Source organism: Somniosus microcephalus, chromosome 8 (genome assembly GCF_052327205.1).
Source record: "Somniosus microcephalus isolate GS21.2 chromosome 8, FLI_Smic_1.0, whole genome shotgun sequence".
Classification (NCBI taxonomy): Eukaryota; Metazoa; Chordata; class Chondrichthyes; order Squaliformes; family Somniosidae; genus Somniosus; species Somniosus microcephalus.
In genome coordinates, this window is record NC_140994.1 from 229103168 (window position 1) to 229120402 (window position 17235).

General features: G+C 45.2%; 1 protein-coding gene across 1 annotated transcript in view; it reads right to left on the reverse strand.

Moving 5' to 3' along the window:
- The window catches only part of wwc1 (WW and C2 domain containing 1), a 158761-nt gene that overhangs the window by 116155 nt on the left and 25371 nt on the right, over positions 1-17235 (reverse strand). Inside the window, exons 2-5 of the mRNA XM_085995775.1 lie at positions 6202-6311; positions 3472-3675; positions 2170-2246; positions 1057-1136 (exon numbers count right to left, since the gene is read on the reverse strand). Coding sequence (XP_085851901.1) covers positions 1057-1136; positions 2170-2246; positions 3472-3675; positions 6202-6311 — 471 coding nt within the window. The remainder of the gene's footprint in view (positions 1-1056; positions 1137-2169; positions 2247-3471; positions 3676-6201; positions 6312-17235) is intronic.

Sequence of the window (17235 nt, forward strand, 5' to 3'; positions counted from 1 at the left end):
CCCGAGTACGAGAAGGACCTGGTAACGTTCCATCCAACTGTCACTAATAGTGCCAGGCGGAACGGAGGGGGGCGCCACTGAATTTCCGGAACGGGGCGCCAAAAAGGCGTTGCACAATGAAATGATGTCATGATCTGGTTGCGCACGCGAGCGGGCGCAGAGTTAGCACCAGCGCTAAAAGGCTACTCAATATGGCAGGAAGCGCTGGGTTCACTGTGCGCGCCCGCCCGAAAATTGGGTAACGCCCCAAATCACGGGCTCTTTAGGCGCTAATTGCTGGCGCAACCAACCGAATTTCTAGGCCTTTACCTCTATTTATGAAGCCCAGGATCCTGTATGCTTTTTTAACCACTGTCTCAACCTGCACTGTCACCTTCAGCGATTTGTGCACATATACCCCCAGGTCTCTCTGTTCCTGCACCCCCTTTAGAATTGTACTCTTTAGTTTATATTGCCTCTCCTCATTCTTCCTACCAAAATGCATCACTTCGTACTTTCTGCGTTAAATTTCATCTGCCACGTGTCCGCCCATTCCACCATCCTGTCTATATCTTATTGAAGTCTATCACTATCCTCCTCACTGTTCACTATACTTCCAAGTTTTGTGTCATCTACAAATTTTGAAATTGTGCCCTATACTCCCAAGTCCAAGTCATTAATATATATCAAGAAAAGCAGTGGTCCTATTACAGACCCCCAGGGACCACCACTGTATACCTTCCTCCAGTCCGAAAAACAACCGTTCACCACTACTCTCTGTTTCCTGTCACTTAGCCAATTTCGTATCCATGCTGCCACTGTCCCTTTTATTCCATGGGCTTCAACTTTGCTGGCAAGCCTATTATGTGGCACTTTATCAAACGCCTTTTGGAAGTCCATGTACACCACATCAACCACATTGCCCTCATCAACCCTGTGTTACCTGAAGAATATGTATTTGAATACGACTGACAAGTGGTATAGCTATTTCTATTGAAGATTGTACTTTAGCCTTACACAAATTCCTTATATGAAAGTTAATTTTCGAAAAAAAAGCTTTTACAGTCTTATACTTACGCTTTAAGAGTTTCAAATCCTTGTTCTTTGTACTGAAGTTCCTGCCTCATGTAAGCTAGCTCTCTCTTCAGTTTATTCACCTATTGTAGTGAAAAATAGTGTAAAAGCATTGGGCTTTTTTTTTTCCCCACAAGTGTTTATTAGATAATTAAAAAGCATAACATTGTTTTACATATATGATGATGTATACCCTCTATATTGTGCAGTTTTCTGCACATCTATACTATATTGTTTTCCCACCTCCTCTCCTAAAAGTGCCACTCATACAGCATTCTAAATACTTAGCATACACATCACATTGTAATCTTAAATGTTTCATCTGCTCTCCTCTATCCAGTATTTCTGAAATTACCAAGAGAATTCCACATTTAAATCAAGTTTAATGCTGATCTCTGCTGTGAAGAGATTGTCCGTTTACACTGTCAAAGCCATCACAATCACATAAATCAAAAAGTAAATAGTTGATAAAAGGAAAAAATTAAATGTTGGAAATCTGAAATAAAAACTGAAAATCAGGTCTGGGTTCTGATAAAAGGCTTGAACTCTCAAAATATTAATTTGCAGATGGACTTTTGAGCACTTTTGTTTTTCCGCAAATAAATAAGTTAATTATTTTACAACAGCAGGTAATGGCAATAATAAGAGGAAATGTTTTTAAAAGATACTAGTCAATCTCCCTTGGCTTTGCACCTGGGGAGTTAAGACCAAGGGCGCTGTCGGGTCTGGCAGGGCTAGTGGACAGGGAGATAACTGAATAAAGGCATTGAGGCTTTCAGCTCCTTCCTTGACTGATTTGCTAATTGATTTTCCTGTCTGTTTACGGATTTTGTTCAAGCTCTGTTTTTCCACAAAACCATTTTTGTGTACTTTTTATTTTCTCCTACGTGGTACCCAAGTTATGTTTCTAATTTTTACTTTAGGTGGCCCTATCAGATAACATCACACTCACAGTGCCAGATCTCACCAGATTCTGGTTTTAAAACTTTAAGTTCTGTAATATGAATAAGCATCCCACAGCTGCAAATTACAAGAATTCTAAATGATAAGTTTGACCAATTTGGTGGCTCCATAAAAACTGATAATCACAACTTCATTAATTATGCTTGTTCTTACCCTAGATTTTGTTGTTGAAATTTCTGCCTTGAGAATGTCTGGGTCATATTTAGTACTAGACGAAGAGCCTGAGAATACTGAAAAACAACCACAAAAATATTCACACATGAAAATGTTGGCTCTTAAAAGCACCATACATACAAATACAGAATAATTTGTACTCTCTATAACGCTCATACAAAGTTAAGGTGGTATAAACTGGCAATCACAGCTCCTTTAGAAAAGCAATGGACAACATTCTTTCCAGATTGCAGAGCCTTACCGAACAAAAATCTATTGATCTCTGTCTTATACCCTGGTATCATTCTGGTGAATCTGCATTTAAAGTTGGTCAGTTCCCCCTAAGTAAGGGGGGAAAATTTGGTATCAACCATTTTGGGGCGCTAACCTTAGCAGCCGGTGCTAATTAGTGTCGGCGACCGCGAAATTGAGTTTTAGCGCCCCAAGAGGGAAGTGGAACACTAAATCAAGCACTCCACTTCCTTTTTAGGGCACTAACATCAGGAAACGGTGCAGAGACTTCAGCAGCGCTGCACACTGGGCCGTGCAGCGCTACCGCGTTCAAAGGCTCCTTCGCTCCCTTAAAAGGAAGGCTCTGCAATTTAAAAAGTACCTACCCGGACCTCCAAGGCAGCCATGACCCTGCGCAATCAGCCCGGCACTCAAGCAGAGTGCCAAGCTGATCAATCGCCGGCAGGAGCCCGCGAAAAAAACTAGAACAGGAAAGGTAAGTTTTTCCCCCCCCCCCCACTTATCTCGGCCACCTCGCCTTTAAACATCGCCCCTAAAGCGGCTGGCTGCCCGATGCACACCTGCTGCAGCTGTCTGTGTTCTCAACTGGCACTGCTGCAGGGGGTGGAAGTCAATTTTGGGTCCTGGGCGATGCACACGGCGATGACGTCACGACCTCTGGGCGAAGGAGATCGGGGCACAAAAGCTGTAGCGCCACCGCAAAACTCCCGCCCAATATGGCAGGAGTCGATATCAGTGCTGCGCCCGGTCGCAAAGCCATTTGCGCCCTCCAGGGGCGCTAACGGGAGGCGCAAAGGCACCCAATTTAACCCACTAAGTCCCAGAGTGGGAATCCAAATAACCAGAACTGGGGAACTCCTTAACCAAAAGACGGAAATCATTAACCAAAAGTCAGAAATTGGCTGCAGACTAAGTCCCAGAGTGGGGAACACCTGCATCTTAAGCTTTTTCACAGATACTGTACATTAGGATAAGTGGATGAAACTCTCCATTAATTTAACATTGCATTTAAAAATCAATCAAGCAGAAGGAAATAGTTTCAGTACTCACAGCTGCTCTGGGAACCAGATTTATCTTTCCAGACATCATTTAGCTGCCTGTATTCCTGTTGGGCCAATTCTAATCTCTGTTGCTTCACTTGGTAGATTTCCTTCTGTGCAGTTAGTGCATCCTGTGCTACTACCAGATAGTCTTTCAACATGCGCTCCTGTTCTTGTCGCCACTGAGCCCGAGGATCCTCTACCTGTGTTGTCTCTGAAAGATAATAAACCATGAGATTGTGTTTACATTTATTTTGTAAAAATTGAACAGAGCATGTGCAAAGCCTTCAAGGAGGTGACAACAGTTTGATGATCCCACAATCTGATTGTGGGATTTTTTTTTATTTTTTTATTTTTTTTTTAAATTCGTTTATGGGATGTGGGCATTGCTGGTGAGGCCAGCATTTATTGCCCATCCCCAGCTGCCCTTAAGGTGGCGGTGAGCCGCCTTCTTGAACTGCTGCAGTCCATGTGGTGAAGGTACTCCCATAGTGTTGTTAGGTAGGCAGTTCCAGGATTTTGACCCACTGACGAAGGATCGGCGATATACTTCTAAGTCAGGATGGTGTGTGACTTGGAGAGGAACCTGGAGGTGGTGGTGTTCCCATGCGCCTGCTGCCCTTGTCCTTCTAGGTGGAAGAGGTCGCAGGTTTGGGAGGTGCTACTGAAGAAGCCTTGGTGAGTTGCTGCAGTGCATCTTGTAGATGGTACACACTGCAGCCACGGTGCGCCGGTGGTGGAGGGAGTGAATGTTTAAGGTGGTGGATGGGGTGCCAATCAATTGGGCTGCTTTGTCCTGGATGGTATAGAGCTTCTTGAGTGTTGTTGGAGCTGCACTCATCCAGGCAAGTGGAGGCTATTCCATCACACTCCTTACTTGTGCCTTGTAGATGGTTTAAAGGCTTTGAGGAGTCAGGAGGCGAGACGCTTGCCGCAGAATACCTAGCCTTTGACCTGCTCTTGTTGCCACAGTATTTATGTGGCTGGTCCAGTTAAGTTTATGGTCAATGGTGACCCCCAGGATGGGGATGGTGGGGGATTCGGTGATGGTAATGCAATTGAATGTCAAGGGAGGTGGTTAGACTCTCGCTTGTTGGAGATAGTCATTGCCTGGCACTTCTATGGCGCGAATCAGCCCAAGCCTGAACGTCGTCCAGGTCTTGTTGCATGCGGGCATGGACTGCTTCATTATCTGAGGAGTTGTGAATGGCGCTGAACACTGCAGTCATCAGCGAACAGCCCCATTTCTGACCTTATGTTGGAGGGAAGGTCATTGATAAAGCAGCTGAAGATGGTTGGGCCTAGGACACTACCCTGAGGAACTCCTGCAGCGATGTCCTGGGGCTGTGATGATTGACTTTCAATCACCAGAACCATCTCCCTTTGTGCTAGGTATGACTCTAGCCAGTGGATGGTCTTTCCCCTGATTCCCATTGACTTCAATTTTACTGGGGCTCCTTGATGCCACACTCAGTCAAACGCTGCCTTGATGTCAAGGGCAGTCACTCTCGCCTCACCTCTGGAATTCAGCTCCTTTGTCCATGTTTGGACCAAGGCTGTAATGAGGTCTGGAGCCGAGTGGTCTTGGCGGAACCCAAACTGGGCATCAGTGAGTAGATTATTGGTGAGTAAGTGCCATTTGATAGCACTGTCGATGACACCTTCCATCACTTTGCTGATGACAGAGTAGGCTGATGGGGCGGTAATTGGCCGGGTTGGATTCATCCTGCTTTTTGTGGACAGGGCATACCTGGGCAGTTTTCCACATTTTCGGATAAATGCCAGTGTTCTAGTTGTACTGGAATAGCTTGGCTAGAGGCGCAGCTAATTCTGGAGCACAGGTCTTCAGCACGATAGTCGGGACCCATAGCCTTTGCTGTATCCAGTGCACTCAGTCGTTTCTTGATATCACGTGGAGTGAATCGAATTGGCTGAAGACTGGCTTCTGTGATGGTGGGGACCTCAGGAGTAGGTCGATATGGATCATCCGCTCGGCACTTCTGGCTGAAGAAGGTTGCAAACGCTTTAGCCTTGTCTTTTGCACACACGTGCTGGGCGCCACCATCGAGGATGGGGATATTAACGGAGCCTCCTCCTCCCGTTAGTTGTTTAATGGTCCACCACCATTCACGACTGGATGTGGCAGGACTGCAGAACTTTGATCTGCTCCGTTGATTGTGGGATCGCTTAGCCCTGTCTATAGCATGCTGCTTCTGCTTTTTAGCATGCATGTAGTCCTGTGTTGCAGCTTCCCCAGGTTGGCACCTTATTTTCAGGTATGCCTGGTGCCACTCCTGGCGTGCTCTTCTGCACTCCTTATTGAACCAGGGTTGGTCCCCTGGCTTAATGGTAATGGTAGAGTGAGGGATATGCCGGGCCATGAGGTTACAGATTGTGGTGGAATACAATTCTGCTGCTGCTGATGGCCCACAGCATCTCATGGATGCCCAATTTTGAGTTGCTAGATCTGTTCTGAATCTATCCCATTTAGCACGGTGGTAGTGCCACTCAAAACGATGGAGGGTGTCCTCAGTGTGAAGACGGGACTTCATCTCCACAGTGGTCACTGCTATCAATACTGTCATGGGCAGATGCATCATTTATTGAGCTAAGAACACAAAACAAATTACACATTTATTTTTCAGCAAAAAACTAGAGTAATGGAATTTGATTTGTAGTTTCTGATTAATTAAACACTTAGAGGTGAAGCAATATATAATTCTATAATTGGAATGCTTACGTGTATTGTGATCAATGTAATAGACTCCAACTTGTGCATCGAATGCTTCTTCCCAACCCAATGGCAATTCATCTCCAACACAATCACCGAAAGAGAGGGGTTTGGTCCATCTACAGAACAAACAGAAAAAAAGCTCAGCCTCCTAGTCTTTAACAACACCATTAACAGCTAATACTGCGTATCACATAATGTCGGTCACATAAATCTATTTCCACGCAATTTATGTAATGTTGTATATTACCCAGAAAAGCCTAGGGCCAGTTAAAGAATAACAATATGCATTTATATAGCGCCAGTCACGTAGTAAAACATGCTTCATGGAGGCACGAGGAAATAAAATGGACACTGAGCTGAAGGAAGAGATATTAGGTGAGGTAGCTAAAAGCTTGGTCAATGAAAGGGGTTTTAAGGAGCGTCAAATAGGAGAGGGAGATGTAAAACTTTAGGCAGGGAATTCTACAGCATTGGGCCCAGATGGCTGAAGGCAACGCCATGCCGCAATCATGGGATGATGGGAGGAGCTCCACAAGAGGTCAGGAGTCCAAGGAATGGAGAGCTCAGGTGGGAAAGGTTTTTAGGGTTAGGAAATGTTGGAGAAATAGGGAGGGACAAGGCCATGGAGGGATTAAACAAGGAGGAGAACTTTAAGTTAGGCGGTGGGGGTCTAGGAGCCAATGTAGGTCAGCAAGGACATAGGTGATGGGTGCATGAGTAATACAGGAAACTTTCGTTTATCCGGAGGTTAAATGTCCGGAAAGCTCTATCTACCGGCAAAATTCAGGAGTCGGTTCAGATCATTTTTTTTTCTTTTCGTTGCTTCTTTTCTCCAGTCCTGGCTCTGCAAGCGTCTCTGTAGCTAAGCAACAGCTTCAGCTAGACGCTTGCAAGCTGCGCCGACTGTTTTGAAGCTGTTGCTTCACACGGAGCTCTGAGCTCCGTATGTTTTAACATTAGCACTGGTTTCTACGGCAGTTTTGATCTAACGGCACCAGCTCGGTCTCATCGGTGCCGGATACCAGAAAGTTTCCTGTAGTGCAAAATAGGATATGGACAGCGGAGTTCTACAGAGATTGGGAGGACAGCCAGGAAAGTATTGTAATAGTTGAGTGACAACAGCATGGGTGAGGGTTTCAGCAGCAAATAGTCAGGTGGGGGAGGGAGGAGGTTGGGCAATGTTAGAGGTAGAAATAGGTGTTTTTTTGTGATGAACAGGATGTGCTAACATAAGAGAATTCAAAAGTCTTCTATAGGCATATAAATAGTAAACGAGTAGCAAGAGGAGAGGTGGGGCCAATTAGGGACCAAAAAAGGAGATGTACACATGGAGGCAGAGGGCATGGCTGAGGTAGTAAATAGTACTTTTCATCTCGCTTCACCAAGGAAAAAGATGCTGCCAAAGTCATAGAGAAAGAAAAGGTAGTAGAGATACTGGATGGGATAAAAATTGATAAAGAGGAGGTACCAGAAAGGCTGGCTGTACTTAAAGTAGGTAAGTCACCAGGACCAGATGGGATGCATCCTAGGATGCTGAGGGAAGTAAAGGTGGAAATTGCAGAGGTACTGACCATAATCTTCCAATCCTCCTTAGATACGGGGGGTGGTGCCAGAGGACTGGAGAATTGTAAATGTTACACCCTTGTTCAAAAAAGGGTATAAGGGTAAACCCAGCAACTACAGGCCAGTCAGTATAACCTCAGCTTTAAGAAACAATAATCAGGGACAAAATTAACAGTCACTTGGACAAGTGTAGATTAATTAAGCAAAGCCAGCACGGATTGTTAAAGGCAAATCATGTTTAACTAACTTGATCGAGTTTTTTGATGAGGTAACAGAGAGGGTTGAGGAGGGCAATACGGTTGACGTGGTGTACATGGACTTCCAACAGGTGTTTGATAAAGTGCCACATAATAAGCTTACCAGCAAACTTGAAGCCCATGGAAAAAAGACTTGCATTTATATAGCGCCTTTCACGACCACCGGACATCTCAAAGCACTTTACAGCCAATCAAGTACTTTTGAAGTGTAGTCACTTGTAATGTGGGAAACGCGGCAGCCAATTTGCACACAGCAAGGTCCCACAAACAGCAATGTAATAATGACCAGGTAATCTGTTTTTGTTATGTTGGTTGAGGGATAAATATTGGCCAGGTCACTGGGGATAACTCCCCTGCTCTTCTTCGAAATAGTGGCATGGGATCTTTAATGTCCACCCGAGAGAGCAGACAGGGCCTCGGTTTAACGTCTCGTCCGAAAGACGGCACCTCCAACAGTGCAGCACTCCCTCAGCACTGCACTGGAGTGTCAGCCTAGCTTTATGTGCTCAAGTCTCTGGAGTAGGACTTGAACCTTCTGACTCAGAGGCGAGTGTGCTACCCACTGAACCATGGAATAAAAGGGACAGTGACAACATGGATATGAAATTGGCTAAGTGACAGGAAACAGAGAGTAGTGGTGAACGGTTGTTTTTCGGACTGGAGGAAGGTGTACAGTGGTGTTCCCCAGGGGTCGGTACTAGGACCACTGCTTTTCTTGATATATATATTGGCTTGGACTTGGGTGTATAGGGTAAAATTTCAAAATTTGCAGATGACACAAAACTTGGAAGTACAGTGAACAGTGAGGAGGATAGTGATAGGCTTCAAGAAGATATAGACAGGCTGGTGATATGGGCGGACACGTGGCAGATTAAATTTAACACAGAAAAGTACGAAGTGATGCGTTTTGGTAGGAAGAACAAGGAGAGGCATTATAAACTAAAGGGTATAATTCTAAAGGGGATGCATGAATAGAGAGACTTGGGGGGTGTATGTGCACAAATCGTTGAAGGTGGCAAGGCAGGTTGAGAAAACGGTTGAAAAAGCACCGGATCCTGGGCTTCGTAAATAGAGGCATAGAGTACAAATGCAAGGAAGTTATGATGAACCTTTATAAAACAATGGTTCGGCCTTAGCTGGAATAATGGCCCAGAAATTCCGTTCGCAGGTCTCCCGCGGGCGGAGGGCTGCGATCTGGAAAAATCTGCGCCTGGACCGGAGGGCTCCCGGGAGGCGCAGAGTTCCATTGCTGGGCCTCTCCAAACTGCTGGTGCGCAGGGCCCACGTATCCAAGGCGCAGGTAGTTCGCAGCGTCCCTGGGATCACGTGGGCCATGGGGAGCCAATCAGAGAAGGGAATCTCCCTTCATACATTTGACAGGAAGACCTGCCAAATATATGAAGAGATCACCCCCAAAACATAGTAAAATTTAAATAAATTTTTTTTTTTTTTTTAAATCACATTTTTAAAATGACTTTAAATTACAATAAATTAAGTATTTTAAACAAAAATTTTATTTTTTGAAAAAAATAATAAATTTTTAACAGGGCTAAAAATAAACTTACCTTTCTTTAAAGTATTTTTAAATGATAAATCAGTGGAATTTTTTTTTTTTTTTTTTTACTTTTTTCAACTCTTAGCCTGGTAAAAGCACCCCACTTTAGGATAGATGTGAAGGCCTTAGAGAGGGTGCAGAAAAGATTTATGAGATTGGTTCCAGGGATGAGGGACTTCAGTTACGTGGATAGACTGGAGAAGCTGGGGTGGTTCTCCTTGGGGCAGAGAAGGTTGAGAGGAAATCTAACAGAGGTGTTCAAAATCATGATGGGTCTAGACAGAGTAGATAGAGAGAAACTGTTCCCAGTAGCAGAAGAGTCAAGAACCAGAGGACACAGATTTAAGGTGACTGGCTAAAGAACCAAAGGCGACATGAGGAAAAACTTCTTTTACGCAGCGAGTGGTTAGGATCTGGAATGCACTGCCTGAAACGGTGGTGGAGGCAGATTCAATCGTGGCTTTCAAAAGCGAATTGGCTAAGTACCTGAAGGAAAAAAAAATTGCAGGGCTATGGGGAAAGGGCAGGGGAGTGGGACTTGCTGAAGTGCTCTTGCAGAGTGAACATAAGAAATAGGAGTAGGCCATTCGGTGACCTAGGTAGAACACAGCTAATTCAAAACCACACTGGTTTAATTTTCAAATGCGGATAAGTGGACACGGGGACCAAAATGCCGATTGCCCACATAAAACAGATTACCTGTCTCTCTGCTGCTACTGATGCAGGTTGAGAAAGCTGGTTTTCCATCAATTGAGGCAAAGCTTATACATACGGCCCGCTAAGAATGAAACAGCAATTATAAAGCACAATAACCAAGTAGGATTGGTAACTCTCCTCCATTGATCTGAAAATGAAATTCACTGAACAATAGAAGTATGCTCTCTATCCACTGTTAGGAAACTGACTCTCTTTTAATCTGTCGAAAGGTAGAGAGAGAAAGATACAGGAAACAAAGCATGCAAGAATAAAACCCACCGGGAAAGGCCAAGCACATAGTCAACTTTAAAATGACTGAAAATGTAATTATTTTCATATTGTTCTGGCTGCTTCAGAAACTGCTCTGCAATATTAACGAAGCAATTTCTATAGGACTCTAGTGCTGATATTGCAGAAGCAGTTATGCAAATATAAATGCAACATTAAATCTCATCACCACCTGGTGATGTTAAGTCCTTGATCTTTGCATCACCAAAGAATTTAATGAGCTTGGTTGCATCTTTAGTCTTTTCTAGTATTGACAGGGACTAAAAAAATACAATTATCCAGCTAACTTCTTTTTCAGCACGCTAATGGTCAAGCGAAGTCAAACACTGCACAGAAATGTGCAGCTGAGGTGCCATATCTAATAGTGTTTTAGGTTATTAAGCAACCTACCATAAGAAAAATGCAGTTACAGTTGAATGAGACTACATGCTGCTGTGGGAGTGCATTTGTTTATCAAGTAAAAACACAGATTACTGTAAGTTCAAGATAGAAGAGACTGCTACACTTCACAGAGCAGAGGACCACTGATAAAGAGATGAACATTTGCCTTGATTTGATAGGATAAGATGTACTGAAAATAGGTTATATCCATACTTGCAAGTAAAGGGGAAAAAGTGTGCTATGATAATTGAATCAACTATCATCTAATGCTTCCAGATTGTATGAATTCTGATGCAGTTAAATATTGTCCATCCCAATCCTTCTGTGGAGGTTCATGTTAAGTCTGTGTGTTATATTGAGAATTACTACACAGACCACAAGAGTAAAATTTAACAGGTCTTTACTGGTTGAAGGTCAGGGCGGAACTGCCCAATAAATCATTACACAGCACTTATATACCGGTGTGGTCACCACCGGTATTACAGTATACAGCAGCCAAGATAAAGTAGTGCAACCCTTAAAATAGTTCTCTTAAAGGTGGAACGGTTACATAACCTAAAAAGGGAGGATTGTAGTGTAACAGTATATATTCCCATTAAGCATAACATATATACACAACTTCATGTAAAAACAGTTCACAGATTCAGTCTCTCTGGAGGCTTCCTGACTCGGTCCGGATAACGTCTCGGTGGTGTAGTAGTTTTCGGTGGTGTAGTAGGTTCTTTTGGCAAGGTCGATTCGGCTTGAATGTCAGTGTCGGGTTCATCTGGTTCCAGTATCACCGGATCGGAGGTAGATACTATGGGTATCTCTGCTTCATCATTAGGCGTATAGAGTTGTGGTGTAGGTTGTCCCTTTTCGGATGACGCTATGATCTGGTCAGCATGGCGCCTTATTATGCATTCACCAATGTCCACGGTATACATCAGCGGTCCTAATCGTGTGCAAATAGTTCCAGGCTGCCATTTCTCGGTACGGTAGTCCCGGGCCAAAACTTGTTGACCTATCTGGAAGGTTCTAGTTGGCCTTTCATTCATGCCTTGAAATTGCCGGTTCTCTACGTCCTTTCTGATGTTTGGCTTGATCAAATCCAGCCGGCATCTTAGTCTTCTATTGAAAAACATCATGGCGGGAGTTTGGTTTGTGACCGCATGTGTTGCATTCCTGTACGCCAACAAGAAGTTATCTACCTTATGTTGTAGATTTATGTCTTCATTACCCATGGCCTTTATGGCCTTCTTGAAGGTCTGGACAAACCTTTCAGCTAATCCATTGGTGGCGGGATGGTATGGGGCGGACGTGTAGTGCTTAACCCCATTGTTTTTTTAAGAACTTCCTGAATTCTTCGGACACAAATTGCGGTCCATTATCAGAACAGATCGGTTCCGGCAGCCCATTCCTGGCAAATATGGTCCTTAATACTGTGATGGTTTTTTCCGTGGTGGTGGAGGACATCTTTATTACCTCCGGCCACTTGGAGTGTGCATCCACCGCGATTAAGAACATGGAGTCCATAAATGGACCAGCAAAGTCGATATGTACCCTTTGCCATGGAGGTGAGGGCCACTCCCATGGATGCAGAGGAGCTTGTGGTGGGGCGTTTTGGACCTTCTGGCATCCTAGACAGCTCTTGGTCATTTCTTCGATGTCTCCATCGATACCTGGCCACCACACGAACACTCTGGCTAGGTTCTTCATTTTCACTCCACCCAGATGCCCCTCGTGAAGCTCCTTTAGCACTTAATGCTGGAATTTGGGTGGAATCACCACTCTGGATCCACACATCAAAGTTCCTCGGCACACTGACAGCTGTTCTCTTCTTTGCGAAAATGCTGGCAACAGTGGTTCGCCATGTGCTGGCCATCCCTTCACCGTTAAATCGTAGACTCGTGAGAGAGTCGGGTCATTTCTTGTTTCCTTTTCGATCGTAGAATTTGTTACTGGTAGACATTCCACTATGGTTGAGTGGAACATCTCCACTGGGTCCACTGTAGGCGCCTCTTCTACCGTTGGCAACGGTAGGCGTGATAAACCGTCAGCATTCCCATGCTGTTTTGATCCTTTGTATTCTATGTCATATTGGTGTGCCCCTAGGAAAAGGGACCACCTCTGTAGCCTTTGCGCTGTCATAATGGAAACGCCCTTTTTAGGGTTGAATATGGATACCAACGGCTGGTGGTCTGTCAGCAGTGTAAACTTCTGGCCCTGCAGGTAATGATTAAACTTCTTTACTCCCCACACCAGGCTGAGAGCCTCTCTATCTATCTGAGCATAGTTGCGCTCAGCGGAGGTCAATGATCTGGATGCAAATGCGACTGGCCTTTCCGAGCCATTTGGCAACTTGTGTGAGAGTACTGCTCCAATACCATAAGGGGAAGCATCACAAGCTAAACGAATAGGTAGCGTTGGGTTGAAGTGAGCCAACACTTCCTCTGAGGTGATCAATGTCTTGCTTTTGCGAAAGGCCTTCTTACAGTCCTCGCTCCACTTCCATGGTACTTCTTTCTGCAAAAGAGCATTCAGCGGGTGCAGCACCGTGGATAGATTTGGCAGAAACTTATGGTAATAGTTAATCAACCCTAGGAACGATCTCAACTGGGATACATTTTCCGGAGCGGGAGCCTTCACAACAGCTTCGATCTGGTCAAGTGACTTGTGCAGCCCCTCCTGGTCAATGACATGACCACAGTAAGAGATCTGTTTCTGAAAGAACTCACATTTCTGGCGATTAACTCGAAGGCCATATTCCTTCAACCTGGTGAGCACCAGTTTCAAATTTGCAAGGTGTTCCTCATCGTCATCTCCTGTAATCAGGATATCGTCCAAGTAACATTGAGTGCTTGGAATTCCCGGTAATACCTGCTCCATGGCCCTCTGCCAAATTGCCAGAGCCGATGCCACTCCAAAAACCAGTCTATTATATCGATACAAGCCTCTGTGCGTGCTGATTGAGATATACTGGCGCGACTCTTCCTCAACTTCCATCTGTAAGTACGCTTGTGCCAGGTCTATCTTGGTGAAGCGTTTCCCGCCAGACAATGAAGCAAAGATATCCTCAATCCGCGGAAGCGGATATTGCACCGTGTGAAGCACCGGATTAACTGTGATCTTGAAGTCTCCACAGATGCGGACCTTCCCCGGTTCCCCTGGCTTGTTACTCGATGAACGCTTCATGACGGGAACAATGGGCGTGGCCCACTCACTCCAGTCCACCTTAGACAGTACTCCTGAACGTTCCAGCCCTTCCAGCTCAGCTTCCACAGCAGGTCGTATCGCATACGGTACCGGTCTGGCTATGAAAAATTTTGGGTTTGCATGTTCTGCAATCTTGATTTTTGCCTTAATTCCTCTCAGTGTTCCCAGTCCCTGTTGGAACACCTCTTTAGCCTCATCCAATATTCTGGACAATCGTTCAGGTTTGACATCTTTTTTTCCGGAATCTACCGTTATTGCGTTTAGGGAGTGCCAGTCCATATTTATTTTTCTGATCCACTCCTGTCCCAGAAGTGGTGGACCTCCCTCAGGTAGTACATATAAGTCCATTCCTTGGTGTTCTTTGCCCTTGTGTATCACCTTGACTTTTATCTTTCCGATGGGGTATACTTTTGCCCCGTGTATGTCTGCAATACTATCTCCGTATCCCGTAGGGGAATATGTTTGAATAACTCTTCGTAATCTTGCTTATTCATGATCGTCAACGCCGATCCGGTGTCCAATTCCATCTTCACTTGGACTCCTGCTATCTGCAGTGTGACCCAGATAGTTTGTCAGTCAGCTTCCTTACTCACGTTGTGAATTCTCAGACTACCCAGTTCCTTGCTGTTGGAGTCTGAATCCGAATTCTGTTCATCCGAACTCTTCTCAGCCACCTTATGTACCTTTCTGCACTTTTCCTGTGGTGACTTTTTGTTGCTGGTCTTCTTTCCTGACCGGCATACTTTAGCTATGTGACCAAGCTTGCCACATTTTCTACATTCCTGGTTTTTAAACCAGCATTGGTTCTGATCGTGTGTTGTCTTTCCACAACGATAACATTTCGTTGTACCCAAAGCCATTTGATCTACGCTGAGTACCGCTGCCTTCAGCTGCATTTCCGCAGTGCCTCTCGCTGCGGCTTCGTGCGATGCTGCAATAGTGACAGCCTTATCAAGTGTAAGATCATTCTCTTCAAGTAGCCGCTTTTGTGTTCCTTCTTTCGACAACCCACACACGAATTTGTCTCTCAGTGCCTGTGTCAGGCTTTCCCCAAACTGGCAGTATTTCGCTAGCTTACGCAGTTCAATTAAATACTCCGCGTTGCTTTCCTCCTTCAGTTGCGTTCTCGCATAAAATTTAAATCGTTCCGCTAACATCAGCGGTGTGGGGTTCAAATGATTCTTCAGGACCGCAACAATTTTAGCGAAAGTCTGATCCGCCGGTTTAGCTGGTGATAGAAGATGCTTCAATAGCCCGTATGTCTTCGCACCCATTGAGTTTAGTAAGGTTAGTGCTTTATCTTCATCTGATATTTTATTTGCCTTACAATATATCTCTATGCGTTCTACATACGTGGCCCAATCTTCAACATCGGGATCGAAATCGTTGATGTTACCACGCTTAGGCATCCTCGCGATCTTCTTGAGAAACAAAAGAATTATTTTTTTTTCCTTTTACAAAATGGCGGTTTCCCGCGCTGGTCTTCTTCCCCCGCCTCCGAAAATGGCGGCTTCCCGCGTTTGCCTTTCTCCCCCGCAGGCTGTAATGGCGATTGCCGTATTGCTGCGTTCGCCCTCCCCCAGCGGTTTGCAAATCTTGCCTCCCAGTCCCTCTTGCAGTCCGGTCCTTTCCCCCCGGCTGCGGCTGAGTTCTCCGCGTTTTTTTTTTAAATTTTCTCCTGCGCCTTACGCTGACCCAGTCGCTGCGCCTCGCAGCCTCGGTAGCTGCCCGGCCTTTTTCACCGGTCACGGTCGAGCTCTCTCTCGGCGCTGTTGCGTCTCCCAGCCCGCTTGCAGCCCGGTCTTTCGCACCGGCTGCGTTTGCATTCACCGCGGCTTCCGTGCCTTACGCTGCCCCAGTCTCAGCGCCTCTGGCCCCGACTTCTGTCCGGCTCTTTTCCCCGGCCGTGGTCGAGTTCTCCGCCCTTATATCCTCCGTTTTTTTTGTTATTTTCTCCCCTACTCACAGTCAACGTGGCCGACTTGCTGCTCGTCGCTGATCGGCTTACCCACCACCGTGATAGAAGGGATGATCACTGCCTATTGCTGATGGAAGGCTTCGTGTCAGAATTCTTCCTTTGCTCTGCAGACCCGAGTCTTTTCTCAGCAGAATGATGAGGGCGGATGCCTCCTCTCGACGCCCGTTAAACTGCCTTGGATGTATCTCTGCCGCAGGGTAAGATCGTACTCGTCGCCACTGTTAAGTCTGTGTTATATTGAGAATTACTACACAGACCACAAGAGTAAAATTTAACAGGTCTTCACTGGTTGAAGGTCAGGGCGGAACTGCCCAATAAATCATTACACAGCACTTATATACCGGTGTGGTCACCACCGGTATTACAGTATACAGCAGCCAAGATAAAGTAGTGCAACCCTTAAAATAGTTCTCTTAAAGGTGGAACGGTTACATACACTGCAGTTCACTTTTTCTGATACCTGTGAAACATTATTACAATGCCACAGCAGAATTAGATATTCATAGCTTATCAGGGACAAGTGTACATTTCCAGAAATGTATTCATGGATCAGAAATGTAATTCAGAAACACCAGGCATTTTTACACAGACAAACAGGATTACTTTGATAAGCTCGAGGAACAGCACCTCATCTTTCGACTAGGAACTTTACAGCCTTCCGGACTCAACATTGAGTTCACAATCTCAGATCATAACCTCTGTCCCCATTTTTACGGACGGCAGCTGCTGCTGATGATTCGGATACTTTCACTTACAGCTCCTCTGGACCCATCCTTTGTTTCTTGACTTGTCACATTAACATCTCCTTTCGTTTTGCACCATCATCCCTTTTGTCATTTAATCGCTCCTGCCTTTCACCCTATCACAGACCTTCCCTTTTGTTCTTTCCTCCCCTCCTCCCTTTCCCTGCCTCTGTACTTGCTTAAAACCGGTTACATCTCAAACCTTCTCCAGTTCTGATGAGAAACGTTAACGGTTTCTCTCTCCACAGATACTGCCTGACCTGCTGAGTATTTCCAGCATTTTCTGTTTTTACTCTGATAAGAGTAATTTTTTTAATCAAATCCCAAAGAAAAAAAAAAAATTGCAGTCAGCAGCGAAGCAAAGGCATTCGCCGCTGGCCCCGA